This window comes from Strix uralensis, chromosome 16 (assembly GCF_047716275.1).
Source record: "Strix uralensis isolate ZFMK-TIS-50842 chromosome 16, bStrUra1, whole genome shotgun sequence".
Lineage (NCBI taxonomy): Eukaryota > Metazoa > Chordata > Aves > Strigiformes > Strigidae > Strix > Strix uralensis.
This window is the reverse complement of record NC_133987.1, coordinates 9,536,106-9,554,947: the sequence shown is the minus strand read 5'-3', so window position 1 is coordinate 9,554,947 and position 18,842 is coordinate 9,536,106. Positions and strand designations below refer to the sequence as shown.

Here is an 18,842-nt window from a genome sequence, read left to right as displayed (position 1 = left end):
GCTGGAAACAGGAGGTGAACACTCAAAAGCAGCACCCAAAGCTCTCATAGGCAAGAGGCACTTTGCATTTGCAGTTGCAACCGTGACAAGCCTCAGCCACTTAGCTCAGCAGTAGGGACAAAAAGCTGCAGGCAGAGCTGGCCTCCCAGTCCGCTGGATAAACTTGATGGGTTGCTGCTCCGTCTCAAGTTGACTTGAGGCATTCGACGGCAGCCACGACGCTCCCCTCCTCTCTGTGTGTACTGCAGATCAGCTTCTTCCTTGGATGAAGAGGGAGACGATGAAAGCCAATTTCCCTTTGTGCTCATGGCGAATAATTTGGAGAATTCCCCTTGTTTACTCAGAACTGTTAATGATGCGTCAGAAATTACCTCCGAGATTGTAATTAAAGAAAACGGCAGAAGAGACACACACACACACACTGCCTAATCACAGCTTCATCTGCAAGTCTTGAACTGCTGGAGCAGATAGCAGCCTCCCTGTCAGCACAAGCCTGCAGGAGGACCCCCAAGAGCCTCCTAAACAACAGAGGCTCAGGGGTGCAGCCCCCAGGCCCCGTACAGCTCCCCACACTCCTCTTCAGCTACAAAGAAAGCAGCAGCAGCACTCCAGGTATCCAGGAGCTGGAGAGGCCACGAACCCAACTGGAGGCCATCAGGAAATGAGCAGGAAGCTCAGTCCCCTTAAAACCATTTTGGAAGTGGAGCAGCTGACCTAGAAGAGTAATTAAGCTCTCAGTCATCACCAAAATGCAGACACCCACATGCACACAGCAACGTATCAGTCAACCCCCTGCCAGCCTGACCTCGGTGCCTGATGGGGCTGGAGCAGAGCACAAACAGTCCTTTCTCATGGAGAACAGAGAGGAATTTGATTCCTCTTTGGTTACAGGAGGGTGCCTGGATTGCCTAATTACTCAGGGGCGACTACAATGGAGAGGCAGCTGAGAGCTGGTTTCCCAACGCCTCCCTCCTCGCTCAGTCCCAAGGCCAAATCCTCCTGCTTTGCCTCCTGGAGCACTTCCACGGGGTAAGCAAAGCTGCCTGTGCCGGGAGAGCAAACCGGGGTCAGGCAGGGGGAATCGGCTCAGCCGAAAGCAGCCAGCTGGAAAAAAGCCATTCCCTTTCTCCACCTTAGCCAACAGTTTAGCTCGTCTAGGGGTCGTTTCAAGCCTTAGATTAGGAGAGTGGTGGAAATGCAAATCCTTTGAGTCCCAAATTCAAGGTAGAGGAAGGAGGAACAAACTGGGTTGTCCTCATGTTCACAACCAGCAGTTGTCCAGGTGTACAGGAGCTGTGGGGCTGTGCAGGCTGTACGGGGCTTGGTACCGGTAGACCCTGGCCACCAGACAGCACTCCATCAGAACAGGTAAGAGTTTGGGTCTGTGGCAGGATGCATTTGGATCACTACTCCACTATTTATCTGCTTATCTTTGGTGTAGAAATAATTGAGGTCAGTCTCGACATCAGCCTCACACCAGCCCATGCCCTCCCATTCCCAGTGGCGTGGCAAGGCTGGGGCCCTGTCTCTACTCCTGTTCTCACGATTTCTCTACCTAGAGACCCTTAAACCTTTTAACCCCACATAGCATTTCCAGGTGAGCCTCATATCCCCTAGACCACGGTTACCATCTTCAACAGACTTCAGAAGCAGTAGTTTTCCCTTCAAAGGGAGGCAGGTAAGCACGTAGCTAGCAGGTGTAACAAGTGCCTGTTTCCTGGCAGCAGTTGGCCTTCTCACAAAAGCAAACCTTACATCAGGTCAAACCATGCATTCATTGCCACTGCAGGGCCCCACGGGTTGTTTTTTAAGCACCTTGTGATCACATTCCTGCACAGACCCATGTCCTGCCTGCCCTCAAGATGGGCGAAGGTTGAACTGCCCCATGTCTCCTGGACGGGGAAGGATTGGATTTTGGACAATGCTGCCACCCCCAAATCCATACCGACTAAACTTCTTGAGGTTGGAGAATCCGAGCCTAAAAAGATGAAAGCCCAGCAATAACGACAGCCTGCGACAGCTGTAGGAAGGGGACCCAGTCATTAGGAAGGGGACCCATTTCTCTCCTTCAGCAGAGGTGGTTTCAGGTTCCTCTCTCTCAGCTGGCAGCCCACGCAGGCAGGTTTAATTCCGGGGATTTGCTGCTAATGCCCAGGTCCAGAAGAGGGGCCCTCCTCCCTCCCCTTATGGTTACACACAGCTCCAGGAAAGAAAGAGCTCACGACAAGCAGACCAGGATGGCAAGGCACAGCACGCTAGCCCTTGTGTCCCCCAGCATGTCCCCCAGAAACAGCTCATCTTCCCCTCCGGGCAAGCATGGGCCAACACGGAGCAGAGTGTAGTGACAGCGCTTCCATTGGTGTTTTACCTGGTGAAACCGCGGTTCAACCAATTCACGTCCCCAGTGCCACAGGACAACGGTGGCGGAACAAGCTCTGCCTCTCATCTTCTCCCCCAGGCTGCTGGCTAGGCTCAGATCCCACAAGGCTTGGGGACGTGTGTGATGCTAAAGCAACAAGGGGGAAAATGCACTTACCTGAGAGCTGGGGGCAGTCTGACACAAAAACGAAATCGCTGAGAAACCCCTTGGCACTTCTGCTCTCCCAGGACCTGCAGTTGGTCTGCAAGCTCGGGGCAGGGCAGCCTCTCCATGACAGGTACACCAAACTCCTGCTGCCACTCACAGCTCCAGAGAGGGACTGTCAGTGCTCACAGTGACCAGGGCAGCCCACACCCTGTAACCTGCACCCAAACCTGCACTGGGACTCTGAGATTTGCTCCAGCAATTCTTTATTGGACAAAAGCATATGCAGGTACAGAGTGTCCCACCACTTGTGCAGACATGGCACACACTGTGGGCACCAGGAACCCCCTGGGGCACATGGTACCTCACCCAGCACACCCTTCTGGTGCCCAGGGCCGGCTGCCTGGGACAGAGAGTCCCACTGCCACCTCGTGGGTAAGGGACGCATCGCCTCTGCTCTGCCACCGGGCACAGCAGGCAGCAAACCTCCTCTGTGCAAAATCCCGGGCCCTGCTGCAGAACAGGACCTGGAGGAACCACAAAGTACCTGGCTTGGAGGGAGGACGGAAGACCACACATACCAGAGCTAGAGGCATTGTGAATCAATTTGATCTTTCTCTGCCTGTCTCCTGCCCTGACCCCCAGGTTGACTGGGAAGAGAGGATGCTGCCACACAGGGCAAGTGTCTGGCTGCAGCCACTGGACAGAGAGAAGAGTAGAAAGACTCACTGCCAACAGCCCAGGACCTGCTGGTACTCTTCTGGTCTCACCACCAAGGTGAATGGCAGCACCCCTTGAGGGCTCTGGCTGTCCAGGATGGAGCCTTAATAATTGAAAAATTGGTCCCGTGCAGAAGACTCATGGGTGAGGCAAACCCATTCATCCCCTTCTGCTCCCAGGTAGCACCAGGTTGTCAAAAGAAGACTTCTGTTCATTTTCAGCAGGATGGGCCACAGACAATGAAAACCCTGCTTCACTGTGCAGTCAGAGAAATAAGCTACAAATCTCCCCCACAGAGGGAATGAAGCAGTGAGCAACCCCTCATGGCTTTGAGAAACGAGCCTACAGCAACTCCCAAGAGGAGGTCTGGAAACAGAGCACTACTGCTGCAACCGCTCTGGGTCTAGGACACCCCACCCCACAGATACAGAGGTGGTTTTGCTCTCTGCCTCCCCCCAGCTGTGGGGCCTCCCGCTCCAGTTTGCACTGGGGTAGTAAGGGGGAGACCCTCAATCTCTCTTGCCCCGTAGCACCTCCCTCTCTGCGTCTCTGACCCTGGCCACAGAGCCCCAGCACACGCAGGGAGGGAGGAAGGGAGGGAGAACAGCCCTTCCGCAGCTCAGCACAGTACCCTTCGTGCAGCCCTGGCTGACAGGAGTGGGGCACCGTGGGGTGACACACAGTGCCATGCTTCTGCATTCAGGACTGTAATGACCTGAGCAGTGGATGGGTAAACTGAGCTCTGACCTCCTGAGCTGCCAACGAGGCTGAAGCCAGCTCTGAGCTAGATCAAAGAAGGAAAACAGTCTTAAAAGTCCATCTTCTGGAAAAGGTATCATTGGGCCCCATACCAGAGCCAGCAGGGATTCACACTGTCCCTCTGGTCCACAAACCTTTGGTCTCCATGTCAGGGAGCAGAGAAGCCTCATCACAGTCCTGCATGACTCCAGGAAAGCAGCAGTGAGGAAGGAACATATCTTAGATGGCCCTGTCTGGGCCACCAGGCAAAGGATCATCACTCCTGAGCTTTACTCTTATTTTTCTGCTTCCATATTTTGGACAAGCGGAACTTGTTCTTCTTCTTCTCTGGCTCCTGGCTCTCAAGAGATCCATCTGCAGGAGAGGGAGCAGACACAGAGCAGGTTGAGACCCACAGCCCCAGTGCTACCCAGTGCTGCTCCATAAGAGTAGAAGGGGCCCTTACCCAACCTCTGGATCATGTCTGCCAACATCTGATCCTCCTCTTGCTCTCTGTAACGGAACAGGATGGCATTAGAGAACTTTGCTGTGTTTCATGACAAGATGGTAGACACCAAAAACCATGCAAAGACTACTGTTATTCCCCCAGTCGGAAATGATCAACGTCCATAGCACACCCTGAGAAGGGCGCAGGGAAAAAAAAAAAACAACAGTTGGAAGAGTCCTAGACATTAGCAAGTTGCATCTGGTTCCCTTGAAAGCAAGGGCCTGTGCGGGGATTTCCAGACCGTGGCAGTCCAGCACTGCAGCAGGGAGGTGCTTCCCCCAGCTGGCCTATGAATCACCCGAGAGCACTGACTTGTGTTCATCACCGAGGAGATGAATAAAAGTTGAGACACCAGTAGCCTGGGGTGCTGCAGAGGTGCTCATCACAATCAGGGACAAATACCCTGCTGTCTCCTTGGGCCTGGGCAAGGCCAGAGCCAAAAGCCTGGGTATTACTAGAATCCTCAAGCTGCAGTTGGTGCCCTGAGGTCAAGAAACCAAGTCTGCTCTCAGCAACAGGAGGCACAAATCCAGCTACTTGACACAGCAGTCTTCCTTTGAACTTGGGGAGGATCCAACTCTCAGCTACAGTTGTTCTTTCACTTACTGCAGCAGATGAACACATTCCTGGCTTCGTGTTCCCAGAGTCCTCCTGCAGCTCCCGTGCTGCCTTCATCCTCCCCATCTCCAGCCTCTCCCTTTCTTCCCCCTGCCTTCTACATTTTCACAGCCCTTGTCCTCAGAGCAGCATTTGCTTGAGAGAGCACTGAACGTGGCTGCAGTCCTGATCTCAGTTTCTAACAGCTGCCAAGGAAGCAATGGCAGCAGCATTTAGGACAAGATGGTTGGTGACAGGTCACCACCCACCTCTCATGGAGCAGAAGTCTGGATTACAGCCATTTACCCACCCCTACAGCCTGGGCAGCGGAAGAAGTACAATGGAAATTATCCCTGATGTTGGCTCATCTCCCACCGTCTGAGGGCCCTCACCTGAGTCTGTCCTCATCCAGGCACTCCACAATACTATTCCGATCATTGACCGTGTTTAGGTATGACTCCAGCAGCTCCTTCTCTCGCTCTTTCTCCCTGTGTGTCTTCAGTTCCTCTGCACAAGACAAGGGAAGCCCATGTCACAGCTACAGATGAGTACCTCCCCGCTGTGGCTCCTGCCTCCACCCTGCTCCAGCAAGTCCCACTTGCAGGTCCAGATTTTATTATCCTCACGCTCAGGGGCACATCTTACATCCCCTCAGCGCAGGTGGGTTGGCTGTTACAGCAAGTCTGAACCTGACAGCTTGACAGCGCAGTCAGGAGACACCCCGCAGTGAAACCGCAATCCCTGGCAGTGTCACTCAGATCTGAAGGACGTCCCGGGTCTGACATGCAGAGCGGAGGGTTCCACACTGCCAGGGGCCAGCAGGACTCTCAGTGCAGCTGGTCCTTACCTGGCTTGTTCATGAGGTGTCGCAGCTCCGTCTCAATGTTCCACTGCTGCTCCTCTAGCTTCTGCTGTTTCATCCTGGAAGGGACCACAGAAGTGATGACTTGCTGCCCTCCATGCCCCAGGACCAGACCCTTCTCATATTGTGCTAAAGCCTCATCTCTGCATTGCTGGGTATGGGTGGGTTGAGGGAAATCTTCCTCCATCATATTCGTAAGGTTTCCCTCCCCACAAACTCATCATAGACCCTAGGTGCTCATCAGTGCTCAAAGGCCTGTCAGCTAATACCTCAGGATGCTGGCAGTTCTCCCAGAGATGTCCTCAAGCCCTCCCCTCATCCCACCAACTGGCACATTATTTTTTGGGCTGCCATGTTCCCTACCCTTCCCTGCTTACTGCTCAGAGGTGAAGTGCACAAGCGGATGGGTGAATTTCTGGTTGTACTTACTTGTACATCAGCTCCGACTCCTGTCTGAGCAGCAACTGTTTCTCATGGATCAGTTTGAACCAATCCACCATGAGGGCATCCTCAGACTCATCTGCAAAGGAGACAAAGGGCAAGACTCCTTCAGAAGCTGTATCCAGTCTCCCTGGCTCAAACACTCAATGACTTGAGGGAGAGCCCAGGATAACTTATATGAGCCACAAGCAACCTCAAGTGAAAACAGCTCATCTTCAGTACTCCTGGGTACAAGGGAAAGGATGCAGATCACTTCCTGCCGATTCAAGGAGGCTGCTCACAGATACTCTGCCACAGGGCACCCAGCTCATCTTTCATGTGGCTGGCTCAACTCTGCCATTCTGAATGAACCCACTAAGCCCTGTGAAATCTGAGCCAGCCATGACGGCCCGTCTGGTTTGGGATCCAAAAGTCAGATCAATAGCAGCCTTCCACTCCCCAAACTCCCTGATCCTCAGCCAAATGAACAGAAGACCTTGCTCAACAGTAGGTTAGGAAACAGACAGAGAGGGTTCAAAATTCCCAGGGACTTATCTTGCTATTCTTTGGCCACCTGGTGTCTCACAATGTAGCACGAGCTCCGAGGAATGGAGCCAAGAATGCCCAGGGGTAGGACATGAGCCTCACACCTCCCCACCATAACAGAGCTGGTCCCCGGTCTTCTTTACCTCCCTCACAGCCACGCAGCTGCTTCTCCAGATCCACTCCTTTCAGTTCCAGCTCATCCAGCTGCTTCTCAATGTCCCGCACCTTCTCCTGGATTTCCTCCTCAGGGAGGTAGTCTGGGTGCAGCTAGGAAAAATGTAGGACCAAATACAGCTGAGTGCCCTCAGACTGCCTGCTGAGGTCACAGCCCCAACAGAGATGGGAAATGACATAAGGAGCCCAACTGCAGAGCCAAGTCCTGGAAGGGCCAAGTCAGCAGAGATGCAGAGCTGGCTGCTCATAACAGAGTGGTACCCATTGAGACTGTGATACATCTGCTGTGAATGAAAACATCTACCCACACTTATCAATGCACAGACATTGTCCTCCTTTGTTGGGGGATGCAATGTCTACCAGAATTTTGTTTGGCTCTGTCTTATTCCAGCTTCTATTGTCTCCCTGCATGGGAGATTACTGGCAGTCTCTCCATCTTGTCTCTGCCCCAGAGTCTTTCACCCTTTCCCTGGGAATTCAAATAAACACTCCCAGTAAGACAAACTGAGATATATCTGGGCAAGCACTGCAGCAGGATACCCAACAACCCCAGCCTGTTCCACTTACACCTGGTTTCCAGCCATACCTTAGTTGGGGACACTGCTTCAGGGCTCTGGATGCTCTTCGTAACAGAAGGTTTAACTAGAAGGGAGGAAAAAAAAAACAAAGAATGCCACAATAAACCTTACATAATTTTGTGGTGTGGGACAGTGCCTAGACCACCAGAGAGCACAATGGGTCCTTGCCACGCAACAGAGGGCACTGACGACACGCATGCATCGGCATGCCTGACTAGGGTGAGACGTGTCTGCAGGAAACAGCACAGCCTGATTTACTTCTCATGCCTGGTCACAGGGTGCTGCTTTCATCCCCAGGGCAGAGGCAGTCACCTCACTCAGGTGTGACTTGGGATCTTGCACCTGAGAATATTGACTTTCATGTTTGTTTTTTATCTTGTTAAAACTCAAAGATATTTGTTGTGGTAAAACCCACCCCTTGTTAAGCTTCCAAAGGATAGAACAGAAATACTGGGTTACTGTCATAGGGAACACCAAGATATACTTAAAAATGCCCCTCTAGTGCTCTTGTACAAAGAAGTATCAGTAAATACTGATGAAACAAAGATGGTCTAGGGACCTTAGCATAGGTCTCAGGAAACTAAGGTTCAATTCCTTCCACAAAACACTTCCTAGGTGAGAAGTCCCTTAGGCCCCGCTACACAGCATTATTTAGGCCCTGGACACCTATTAAAATCAATCCTTAAGCAATGCATATTTGTTCCACTGTGCCTCAGCTTCCTCTGCCCAACTGTGCTGCAAGGATAACTACAGAAGAGTGTGAGGTATTCAGATACCCGAGGGGCTGGGCTGGATAATTACCACAGAGAGAGAACAGAAGCATACGTGGATGATGTGATAAGGAAGGAAAACTCTAGTACCAAAAGAGCAAGGCTATAGGAAAGGCAGCAGCGGTGCAGGCTCAGCACACGCAAGGAGAAAGACAGGACAGACAGACTAGGGGAGCCTCATGAGAGTCACTGGCAATTGGTGCTGACTCGAGGAAGAGTTCAAGGACAGCTCTCCAATTGCCCAGCTCTTGCTCTATTGCATTTTCTAGGAAGAGTGCAGAAGGAGAAGATGCTGGATGTGGCAATCAGCTGTGTTGTTCCTGCATTGCTCCCCTCTGTCAGGGTACTCTTCCCTCTGGATGCTGCTGGTTTGCTGCCCTGTACACTGCCTGCGACTCACATTTCTCTTAAAGGTTCCTCCATGAGGGACCTGGCCTGCCACAAGCAGTCTGCTGGTACTGCCTGAGCACCACCTCCCCCTCCCAGCTCTGCATCTTCAGGCTCCTTCTGAATGACCTCTGTAGCACCTCCAACCAAGGCAGAAAGCTGCACCACTGATCATGAGAAGACCAAGGTCACTGGAGGGGAACAGCTAGTAAAATGACACTCCTGACCAGCTCAGGGTCTGATATCCCCTGATATCCTCAAGTCCTGCCTTGACAGACGCAGGATGGGTTGGCTGCTTGCCTGCAAACTGGAAGTAGGACAGTTGGCAAGAAAACCCTGGAGTCTCCTTTCTCAACAGAAAACACTACCTACGCCAAAGAAAATGAATGATCTACAGAAATGCTCACCATGCACAGTCCCATGCAACACACATGGGATTAAGGGCAGGAATGGTAGTTCGCTGTTCACAGTGTCCCTCTGAGTGCTGAGGTAAAGACCTATACAGAGGAGCAACAAGTCTGGCCTTAATCCACGGGCTGCCAAGTGACAGCAACAAGAGAACAGCCTTTCAGATGGCAGACTTGCACACATGTAAAAAATGGGGGGAGACTGCTGGGAAAGTTTCCCATAGTGGGCACTCCCCAACAGCAATCATTAAGCTTTAGAAAGATGGATATAAACCCTCCCTTATCTTAACAGCTCGCTTCCTGGGAAAGATGCAATGCTGAACCTTGTGGCTGAGTCTGAGGAAAAAGGAGGTGGAAAGTTTTGGGGAAATAATGGCAATGGAGGAATGCTAAACTTTTAAAATAGACAACACAACTGGAGTTTGAATGCTTCATAGCTGTCAGAGGTGCAGGCTAAGGACAATGCTGGAACCAGCTACCAAATACTAAAACATGAGGTCACTGAGCCATTGGGACACATCCTGCTTCCTCTGAGACAAACTTCAGAGTCAGGGCTGAGCCCTGCTGTGAGGACCTTCTAGTCCAAACAGATAAGACAGAGCCAGATGAGATAAAGAAAGCAAGCCGAGCAAACAGGACAGCAGCAAACATCAGGTTAGTTCCAGGAAATTTCATTTGCATTGTGGTGGGATATGTAGGAGTAAGGACAACTGGGCAAAGGAGGAGACATACACAGAAAAGCTGTGGTTGAACATACAGGAGTAAGAAACTGGATCAAGGGTAGGGACAAACTGGTCAAAACTGGTCAGGATATCTTTGAAAGTCCAAGAAGCAGCAGCCTTGGCTGCTGCTAGCATGGGGCCTGCCAGCTGGAGTCTCTGGCTGACAGTTCTCTGCATTCCTTTCACTTCCCAAAGCCACTCAACTGGAGAGGAACAGAGACATCAACTAGATCCCAGTTCCCCGAATTAGGAGATGGTCCTCTTCATAGCTTCGAGTCTAAAGAATGACAGGGCAGTGACCTTGACAAATCCCTATTTCAATTTCTTCCTTTCCCACTGAATTCTCTGGCCTGGCTGGTTCCTACTTAGGCCAAGCTGGCTAATAACAATTAATGACACAGATTTTTCCCCCATGACAACAGCCACAGGCTTAGCCACAGAAAACTCGGGGACATATCTCCCATACTGACCACTCAGCCTGTTCCCTGACAGTGCAGAGGAGAGGATGTCTTTAAGCAGGCAGAAGAAACCTTACATGTGGTAGTGCTTTTCTTCAAATGGTTGCCCTCTTCCTCCTTCTTGGCAGAGACCCCAGGGTCTTCCCAGCCTTGCTCTGAATTCTGGCAGCTCCTGATAAGATCTGAGCTGGGGGTCAACCTCTTCTTCACAAATCCACCAGATGAAGCTAGATTAAGAAGAACAGACAGGTTTTGGTCAAGAAATTTCAACCCTCATTTCATAAAGATCCCTTTACTGCCCAGCATCTCTGGCACTCACCACCAGCCACCTTCATTTCTAGACCTAGTTCTCCTCTCTTGATGACAGCAAGTGGCACAAGCCCAAAGGAAACAGGGAGAAACCACCCATTACAAGGCCAGAGTATGAGAGAAGGGTGGAGGATTAGAATGAACAGTTGGGAACCACCACCAAGTTTTCTCACATTTATGCAAGTGAGAGTAAGTGAAATCTTGCTAGCTGTCTTGCAGAAGGGCACCCTGTGAAGACCAAGTCCCTCTCCTTGGGGAAGGATGGCTCTCTAAATAAAGGCACCACAGGGCCAAAGCAGGTGCAGAGAGCAAAAATCCCTGAAAGCAGGGCACAATCTCCACCAACATGCTCCTTACATGTGCCTTGCAGCACTAACGACTGTCCCCTGCCTCACTAGCAAAATGAAGGCAAAGCTTATATCCTTCATACCAGAGTCCTGCTTTGCTGATGGGACAACTAATGGACTTGGCCTTGTCTCCTCGTGTGCTGGGCTCCCTGTTCCCACCTGGGAGTTATCAGTAGGTTTCTTAGAGCCACCTTGGTCTCTGCAAAGAAGAAAGACAAAGGTAGGAAACCATTGCTCTTGCAGAATGATCCACAGGAAGAGTTCTGGACATCCTGGGCTAGATCTCCATCTGGGATGGTCACATTTTTCTAATCAGAGTCCAGCAATTTGAAATATGCTTTCCCTCCCCAGAAATGAAAGCCTTTGCCTTTCCCAAATACTGCTGAAAACAGAAGCATTAAAACACAGGAGCTCTTCCCTTCTATGTGCACACAGACCTGCAGCAACACACACAGGTGTAAGCATGGACATCTCCATTCCCTTGCCATGGAGGCCGACTGGCTCCAAGACACTCACTTGTTGGTTACAGGCTTCAACCGAGATCTCCACTCTGCTGGGGTCTCAGACTTGTCTTCACCAGCATTCATGCTTCCTGAAGAAAGGAACAAAGCAAGATAATATCAGATCCAATAAAAAGAAACAAGCCAGATTTGAGTCTCAGGAGGATCTTAGGAGATAAGCCATGCACTGGGGTAGACACTATGATGTTATTGCAGCAAACCAGCACCAGCTCAACAAGTTTAACATGGACAGATTCACATACAGCAGGTAGTGAATAACCTTGGTGGCATTTTGCCCCTTTCAGCTCAAATGCTTTAAATCTACGCAGCTACAGAAACACAGCCCCACAGTGTAAATGAACAGGCATGTTCAACAGCAATGTAACACAAACAGCTCAGATCTCAGAGACCAAAGGATGGGCCAGGAAGGAGAAGAGACAAAAAGCCCACAAGCTCACAGCAAAATGCAGACAGATACTGTTTCTGGTCCAAAAAAAGACAGGCTATCTGGAAGTGGTTGAGACACTGGGTACCCCCAAAACATCATCCCTTGGCCTACTGCTCAGTCACCATAGTGGAAGCTTGGTTCAAAACAGACAAGGAGGCCGGGTGAGCCTCAACTGCAATCACAAAATCATCCTGAAGTTCTGGCAAGGTCTCTTACCTGGGGAAGTCTACCTAAGCCTCTGAAATCCACCACGATCCCAAAATTCGAGGACAGCTAGTATAACTACAAATACCTGGAGATCCTCAGAGAAGAAAAAATTGCCATGCTAGAGGGAGCAATTGCACAGGGACAAATGGGAGGTGTGTTGAGCACCAGAACTCAGAAAGCCCTTATGTGGTGGTACAGACAGAAAGTACAGGAGTCACTGACACATTCATTGCACTGGTCCAAGAAAAAGGCATAAAGTGGGCATTGCTGTGTCCAGGCAGAGCTGTATGCGAATCAATCATCCTCACCTTTGATGCCTTTTGACTCTGGCTTGTGCACAGAATCAACAGGTTTGCTAGCAGCCTGGCTCTTGGGCAGAGGGTCTGTAATCTTTTCCTGTTTTACTGCTGTGTACCCTGTTTTGCTGGACTGTGCTTTTGGAGCTGGACTCTGCCACTGAGAACTGGTGGGAGAAAACTTGCCACTGCAAAAAAGAACAAGCTAGTGAGTTTTTGAAAGAACGGACCTTTTATTGGCCTCTGTTCCAAAGACCTGGATAAGTCCCTCTACATGTCTTTAAATCTCAGCCACAAAAGCAGTCAGGGAAAAGAGAAGAAAGATGCAGGGACTTCTCCAAGTTATTCCAAGGATCATCTTGGGAGTAAAAAGGGAAAGAGAAATAGTACTTACCTGCTGGATGATGAGGATCCAGTGGAACTAAGTCCTCCTGGCTTGTTTGGAGAGGTCAGAGCCTGTATAATATGGTTACGTGCCTGATCCTTCTCAGCATTCACTGGATTGACCTCAGTAGTGGTTCTGGCAGAGGCAGTTTTACCAGGGCCGTGAGAAGAAGGGACTTGGTTTTTTGTGTCAGAGGTTTTATTGCTGGAGGACTCTAACGACCGGAAAAAATTTTCTCGGGCTTGCTGTGTTTTTGTCGTGGAGGTTGTCCGAAGAGGCCCTGATGGGGGACCTTCATGGTGATCTGTTTTATTTCCCAATGGGGTACCTTTGCAGTCATCTGATTTATTTACAGCTGAAGAGGAGCATGAAGTATTTACACTTTTGAAGCCAGAGCTTCCAAAAGATGAAACAGATGGCTTGGTTGAATTAGCAGGGCCTTCCTGGCTGGATTTCTTCAGCACCTGCTCTGGTTTCTTGGGTTCTCCTGCCTTCTGGAACACTGTGGCAGCAGTAGGGGCTGGGGTACTCTCGGGTTTGTTCCTGGTGCTGCGGAGATCAGACATCTGGACATTGTCTGGCTGCTGGTGACTGGTGCAGATGAACGTACTAGGCTCAGGCCCAGCTTTGTAGCTTCCAGGAAGAAGCACATTCCAACACTGCCTGCACCTGTGGATACAAAAGTCTCAGAAAACATCCTCCAGAGCACTGAGAGGTCATTGACACACAGCTGAGAGTGCAGGCACAGTTCCACCGTCAGCACAGGGAGGGTGACGGTACCACACTGGCAGTGAACAGACACCGTGTGCACCAAAACAGGAGCTGCTGATAGCACAGCCTGAAGAAGGAAAGGTGCGGATGAAAACAGACCTGTGGAAAGAGTTTCCCCTATGCATGGGTCAAGAGCAGGCCCAGGTTGCCTCCACTCTGAAAAAAAATGTTCCACACCACTGTCCCTCCAGTCCCAAAGGAACCAGGCTGCCCCTCTGTGACCCACAGGCCCGTGTCCCCACTTTGACAAGCTGTACCTGAAGCAGTTCCTGTGATAGAGCTTCCCATCAACCAGGTAGCGTTGCACCAGGTGCACATGGTTCCCGCAGATCCCACAGCTGCTGCTAGGGATATTCCCGCTCTCTGCCAGGACCCCTTTCTGTGGGAGAAGCAGTGGGTGAGCAGGCAGCACTGTGGCCTTGCGTACAGCTATGAATCTCCCAGGTAGGTGAGTGCTCAGCACGCACAGCCAGTCGGCTAGGTCAGAGAAGTGATATCCAGAAAACCCCTGCTCCCACTAACCCCTTGTTCATATGAAGTAGAACGGCCCTTGGGAGGATAGAGTAAAGGGTATGTGTTCCCACAAAGCCAGAGGACCAGGGTGTTTCGTCTGCCTGTTGTAAACTGAAGTGCAAATGTCTCTGATTTGAATTAGCTGGGAAAGGGCCTCACCCTTTTGAGAAAGGAGCTTCCCTTTTTCCAGCCCATTTTCATCCCTACTCTGCTTTGAAACTGTTTGCAAGAACTTAATCCATGTTTTCCAGTAACAGTAATACATTCTATTAAAAATCTCCATCCCCAAGATCTAGGAACAGCATAGCCATGTTCTAAGACACCCACATCCTATTCACCACTAGATGAATCCCTGCTGACTGATGGCTTTCCAATGCCTCCCACCTGAACCTGTGCAGCAGCCAGACCTCTGGATTAAATCCCCCATAGTGAGCAGAAAATTTAGAGACCAAGTCCTTGCCACTAGTAGCCTTGAACTAGTCCAATACTCTAGTTCACTGAAGAGACTTAAGGAATAAGAACACCCCAAAACACATTTCTTACCGTGGTGACTGGGGAGGTTTCTTTTGGCTTAGCTCTGGCTGGTGGGTGGGCAGGAGGCAGTTCTGGTGGCACTGGCTTAGGAGGCTGTGAAACAGCTTTCTTCCCAAGAGGCTGCTCCTGAGGTTCAGAGGAAGGACGCTTGATTCCAGCCATGCCTCCAACTGGAAGAAAGGACGAAGGGAAGATTTTAAGGGAACATAAAGAAAACTCTTTGGCTTAGGAGTAATTTACAATATAAGAAGATTCAGAGGTGCCTGATAGGTAACATATGCAAAGCATACAAGGAGACACAGGCTTCCTTCACAAGCAGTTCTGTAGTGGAGTGAGGGGCAAGAGGCAACAAGTGAATTTTACCAACATTCAGCTGAAACTGCTGACTTTTTCTTCTCAGGGAATTCCAAGGAGGGGAATAAAAAAGCAGAAAAATCCCAAAAACCATCCATCAATGGTTTGAACAAGACCTTGGGTTTGTACCTGGCCCACAGTTTGGGTGGAACTGATCACCACTGAAAGAGGCAGGGTTCTTAGGTATTACAGCTAAGGAACTGGAGCATGGAGGGTTTGCTTCGTTCAAGTTGCTGTGCTCCAGACTTCCTACACACCCTGAACCTTCACTGCTGTGGGTGTCCACCCCACATCCCAGCTGGGACTCTCACAGAGCAAACAGGCTTGTCAATGCAGAAATGACCACTAAAAACGGGTAATTCTACAATGACAAAGACTTGGAGGTCCCATGGTGGTGCTGATGTGGAAACCAAGACTTGCTACAAGAAGCCTCCAAATGCCCAATCCTCTTTTATTTGCAGATGAAAGGGAAACTCACAAGTGGAGAAAAGAGAATCTCCAACAAACTTCAGTCAAGCGAGGAATGATGCCCTGCACCGTGGAAAGTGCAGGGAGACTTTCCTGGGAAATAAGGCCTCATGCACAGTTTTTACAGACAAGACCCCTCATCTGTCTCACAGGGGTGTTATTTTTGCGCCACTTCCTATTTTGAATGAGATGTCTCTGTGTTCCTTGTGGGATATATGAGCCACAGCTTCACTTTAAGAGCGACCAATTGAATGACCACCCGTCTGAAAAAAGATTATACCCTTCTCAGTAAATACAGAGAGAGTCTGGGCAGGGAGCAGAGAGGAAGCCCAGTTCCCAGCAGTCTCCTCTCAAGAAAGCTAGCTATCCAAATAAACACCCAGGGCTCTTTTATCGCAGTGACCAGCCAACCCAGCTAATGGTTTGGACTCGGGCTGCCCCCTCACTTCCCACTCGTGCCATTTAACGAATTCCCAAAGCCCAGCACAAAGACGGGTGGCTTCAGCTCTACTCTTCTGTAAATGCCTGACCTCAATAAAATATTTGCCGCTCACCCTCTCTGGCCTTCTGCGTCCTGCTTATTTAATGGTCTTACTGGAGCCCATTCGAAGGGCATGATGATGGTATTAGGGGTCTACTTGGTGTCAGAGGGCACATTCCTGGCTGGGCTCATTTTCAGACATGCACATTCACCCCAGCAACAGGAATGCAACCAGAGAGTTTTGTGGGACACTAGAGAGTATAAAAATGCTGTGCTTGATGACGTGGTAGGCAAGATGGTGGGGGGGAGGGGGTAAAGACCCCAAACTGACCCAGATTCCCACCACTTGGCACAAACACAGGGGAATTTGTTTGGCTTCAATCAGAATGGTTTTAAAAAAGAAATAAAAATTGAAGAGGAGGTAGGGAAGAGGTTGTGGAGTGAGAGAAAAAGTATGCTTAAATGTGTAAAGAGGTGGAGAAAGGGGAAGAGCTTAGACATTAAGGCAACTCTCAGAGTGAATTGTGCTTTCTTTCCAAGATGTAGGACATTTTCAATATATATCTGTCTTCTCCATCTAGATTCACCTTAACCAGTTAAGTCATTCACTTTCTAAAGTTTCCTCTGGAGGAACCTGTGAAATTGGTTTATGGTATTATTTCATTTTGTATGAGCTTAAAGCCAAATATAAACCAAGTCTACAATAATGCTCCTGTGAGCCCAGATAAACTCTCCAGTACGTGAATATAATGCCTCGGCAGCTCTGTGGCCTGTTTTATGTTTGAAATAATTGCTATCACAATTATGCCAGTTAAGGGGGTCATTTTCTTCTACTTCCTTATATCAGTACTGCTGTGCTGTACAAGCCCTACCATGGATGCTGGTACATTGGCACAGCCTCACAGACAAGCTCAGCCTTGTTAGACAACATGTTCTCACCAGCCCTCTGGTGTGGTAAGGACTGGTGCAGGGATGGAGGTGCTCAGGAAAGGAAAGCTGAGGTGGGGACCACGGAGGGGAACCTTCACTGCTCCTGTCTGGCTGAACCATAAGAAATTTTAGATTGTATATTAAATTTTAAGGCAGTAGTTTTAAAGACAAGGCACTAGTGCTACTGTAGGCCAGTGTGTAAAGAGTTCAGACACTCCACTGAATTAGTTCTGGTACCATAAGGACTCTGTGCAGTCCATTTTGCTTTTCCAAGCTTGTTAGGAGGCAAGGGAAAGCATAAAATTAAGCCCCGATCCTTCCCATCCCTCCAGGATATACGGTACTTACTGGGAGACCGTCCATGGAAGTAGTTATAATACTGGGAAACATAGGTAAGGATGCTCAGCCTGTCTGGTACCCTCAGAGCAACCATATCCTCTGCATCCAGCAAGGCTGGGATCCCCAGCTCCTCCTCCGCCACTCGAAATGCCTAGAGAAGGAAGGAAAAAAAAAAAAAAGGGGGGGGGCTTGTCCAGCCCAGACAGCAGAGCTGCTCCTCACCAGAAGTAAGAAACTCCACTGCAAACAGCCGCACTAGAATAATAACTCTACTGGGGAACAGCTGCACCAGTTTAACTCCTACATCGTACAGCCGTTACAGGAACCAACAGAGTCATGGCTTCCAGCCACTGCATTGAGAAATTCAGGCAGCGAGCCAAAAATCTGGCCTGGCAAGCTGGCCGTAGCTCACTGCACAGGAACTCACCTGGGCTTCCCCCGCTCTTCCTCGAACCTGCCTCTATCTGGATACGCACAGCTGCGGAGAGCCAGGCCTGGCAGAAGGGGATGTGTCAGTCCAGGCTGGCAGACTCACTTGCAGGCTTCCAGCTCAACCTGGAGTGCTCCCCAATTAACAGTGCGCTGGTAGGTGTTTGCAGGCAGCTTTCTATCTCTGAGTGCTGTGCAAATGTTAAAGCTTCCTGCCTACTGCCTGCTCTTCCCCTTCTGAAAAAGGGGGAAATCTCGAGCTGCAGGAGGGAGCTCTCTCTCCCGAACTAAAGAGGAGAAGAGAGGAATAATGCAGAATTCCTGATACCTAGCTCCCTTCCAGCTTAACCATTTCCATACTGCCTAACATGTATTTGGGGCAAATATTCCTCTTTGTGGTGCCCTCTGCTTTGAAACTGCAGGATCAAGGTCAGATAAAGGAGGGAAAAGCTATTTTCTCTTGCCTCTGAACAAAAGCCTTTACTAGAGGACAAAAAAACTGCAACATCCATAAAGCAACTTTGCCCTTGCTCAACTCAGTGAAGGGCTTTTACTAGGGACTTTCTCCAGCTCGCTTCCTTCCTGGCTTATAGGAAAAAATCCTTTCCCTCCCCCTTTGGAGCATCCCTTTTGAAATGTCAACACAGTAAAGGAAAACAGCACTTGCAGGACTGGGGGCACAAGGAAGGCTACTGCTGAAGGCACAGTGAAAGGGTTAAAGAAAGACTTGAACATATTAAAACCCTCCGCATCTGACCTCTGGCACAGACACACACAGTGTTCGTGTACAAGCCAACTATTCCTGCTTAGAAGAAACAAACAGCCATTATTTTTCAGCAAGATAATTACCATTTTTTTCCATTGGGTATCCCAGTAAAAATGTAACCGAGCTGACATTAAGCACGCTTTCAGCCAGTTACCTCCGGTGCGTCACCTCGGCTGCCAGCCCAGCCTGGCACTCGCCGGTCTTGTAACCTGGTACTTAATATATTCTTTGGAGTGTTCCCCATTGTACTGGCTGCACAACTGGTCTGACCAGTGGAGTTTTCTTGCTGGACACTCCTGGCGTGCAGTCTAGCAGGAACGCAGGCCATGACACCTCCTGCCACACAGTGTCATG

General features: G+C 50.0%; 1 protein-coding gene across 3 annotated transcripts in view; it reads right to left on the bottom strand.

The window, feature by feature from the left end:
* Window positions 1–2,773: 2,773 nt before the first annotated feature.
* The window catches only part of MICALL2 (MICAL like 2), a 30,205-nt gene continuing 14,136 nt past the window's right edge, over window positions 2,774–18,842 (bottom strand). For all 3 annotated transcript variants that reach the window (XM_074886392.1, XM_074886393.1, XM_074886394.1), the window contains 15 exons: window positions 17,303–17,444; window positions 14,731–14,891; window positions 13,932–14,053; window positions 12,913–13,572; window positions 12,531–12,706; window positions 11,584–11,659; window positions 11,151–11,266; window positions 10,489–10,638; window positions 7,676–7,731; window positions 7,059–7,182; window positions 6,379–6,469; window positions 5,935–6,008; window positions 5,480–5,594; window positions 4,449–4,495; window positions 2,774–4,357 (listed from right to left, as the gene is read on the bottom strand). In XM_074886392.1, the coding sequence (XP_074742493.1) occupies window positions 4,260–4,357; window positions 4,449–4,495; window positions 5,480–5,594; window positions 5,935–6,008; window positions 6,379–6,469; window positions 7,059–7,182; window positions 7,676–7,731; window positions 10,489–10,638; window positions 11,151–11,266; window positions 11,584–11,659; window positions 12,531–12,706; window positions 12,913–13,572; window positions 13,932–14,053; window positions 14,731–14,891; window positions 17,303–17,444 (2,208 nt within the window). In that variant the 3' untranslated portion in view covers window positions 2,774–4,259. The remainder of the gene's footprint in view (window positions 4,358–4,448; window positions 4,496–5,479; window positions 5,595–5,934; window positions 6,009–6,378; window positions 6,470–7,058; window positions 7,183–7,675; window positions 7,732–10,488; window positions 10,639–11,150; window positions 11,267–11,583; window positions 11,660–12,530; window positions 12,707–12,912; window positions 13,573–13,931; window positions 14,054–14,730; window positions 14,892–17,302; window positions 17,445–18,842) is intronic.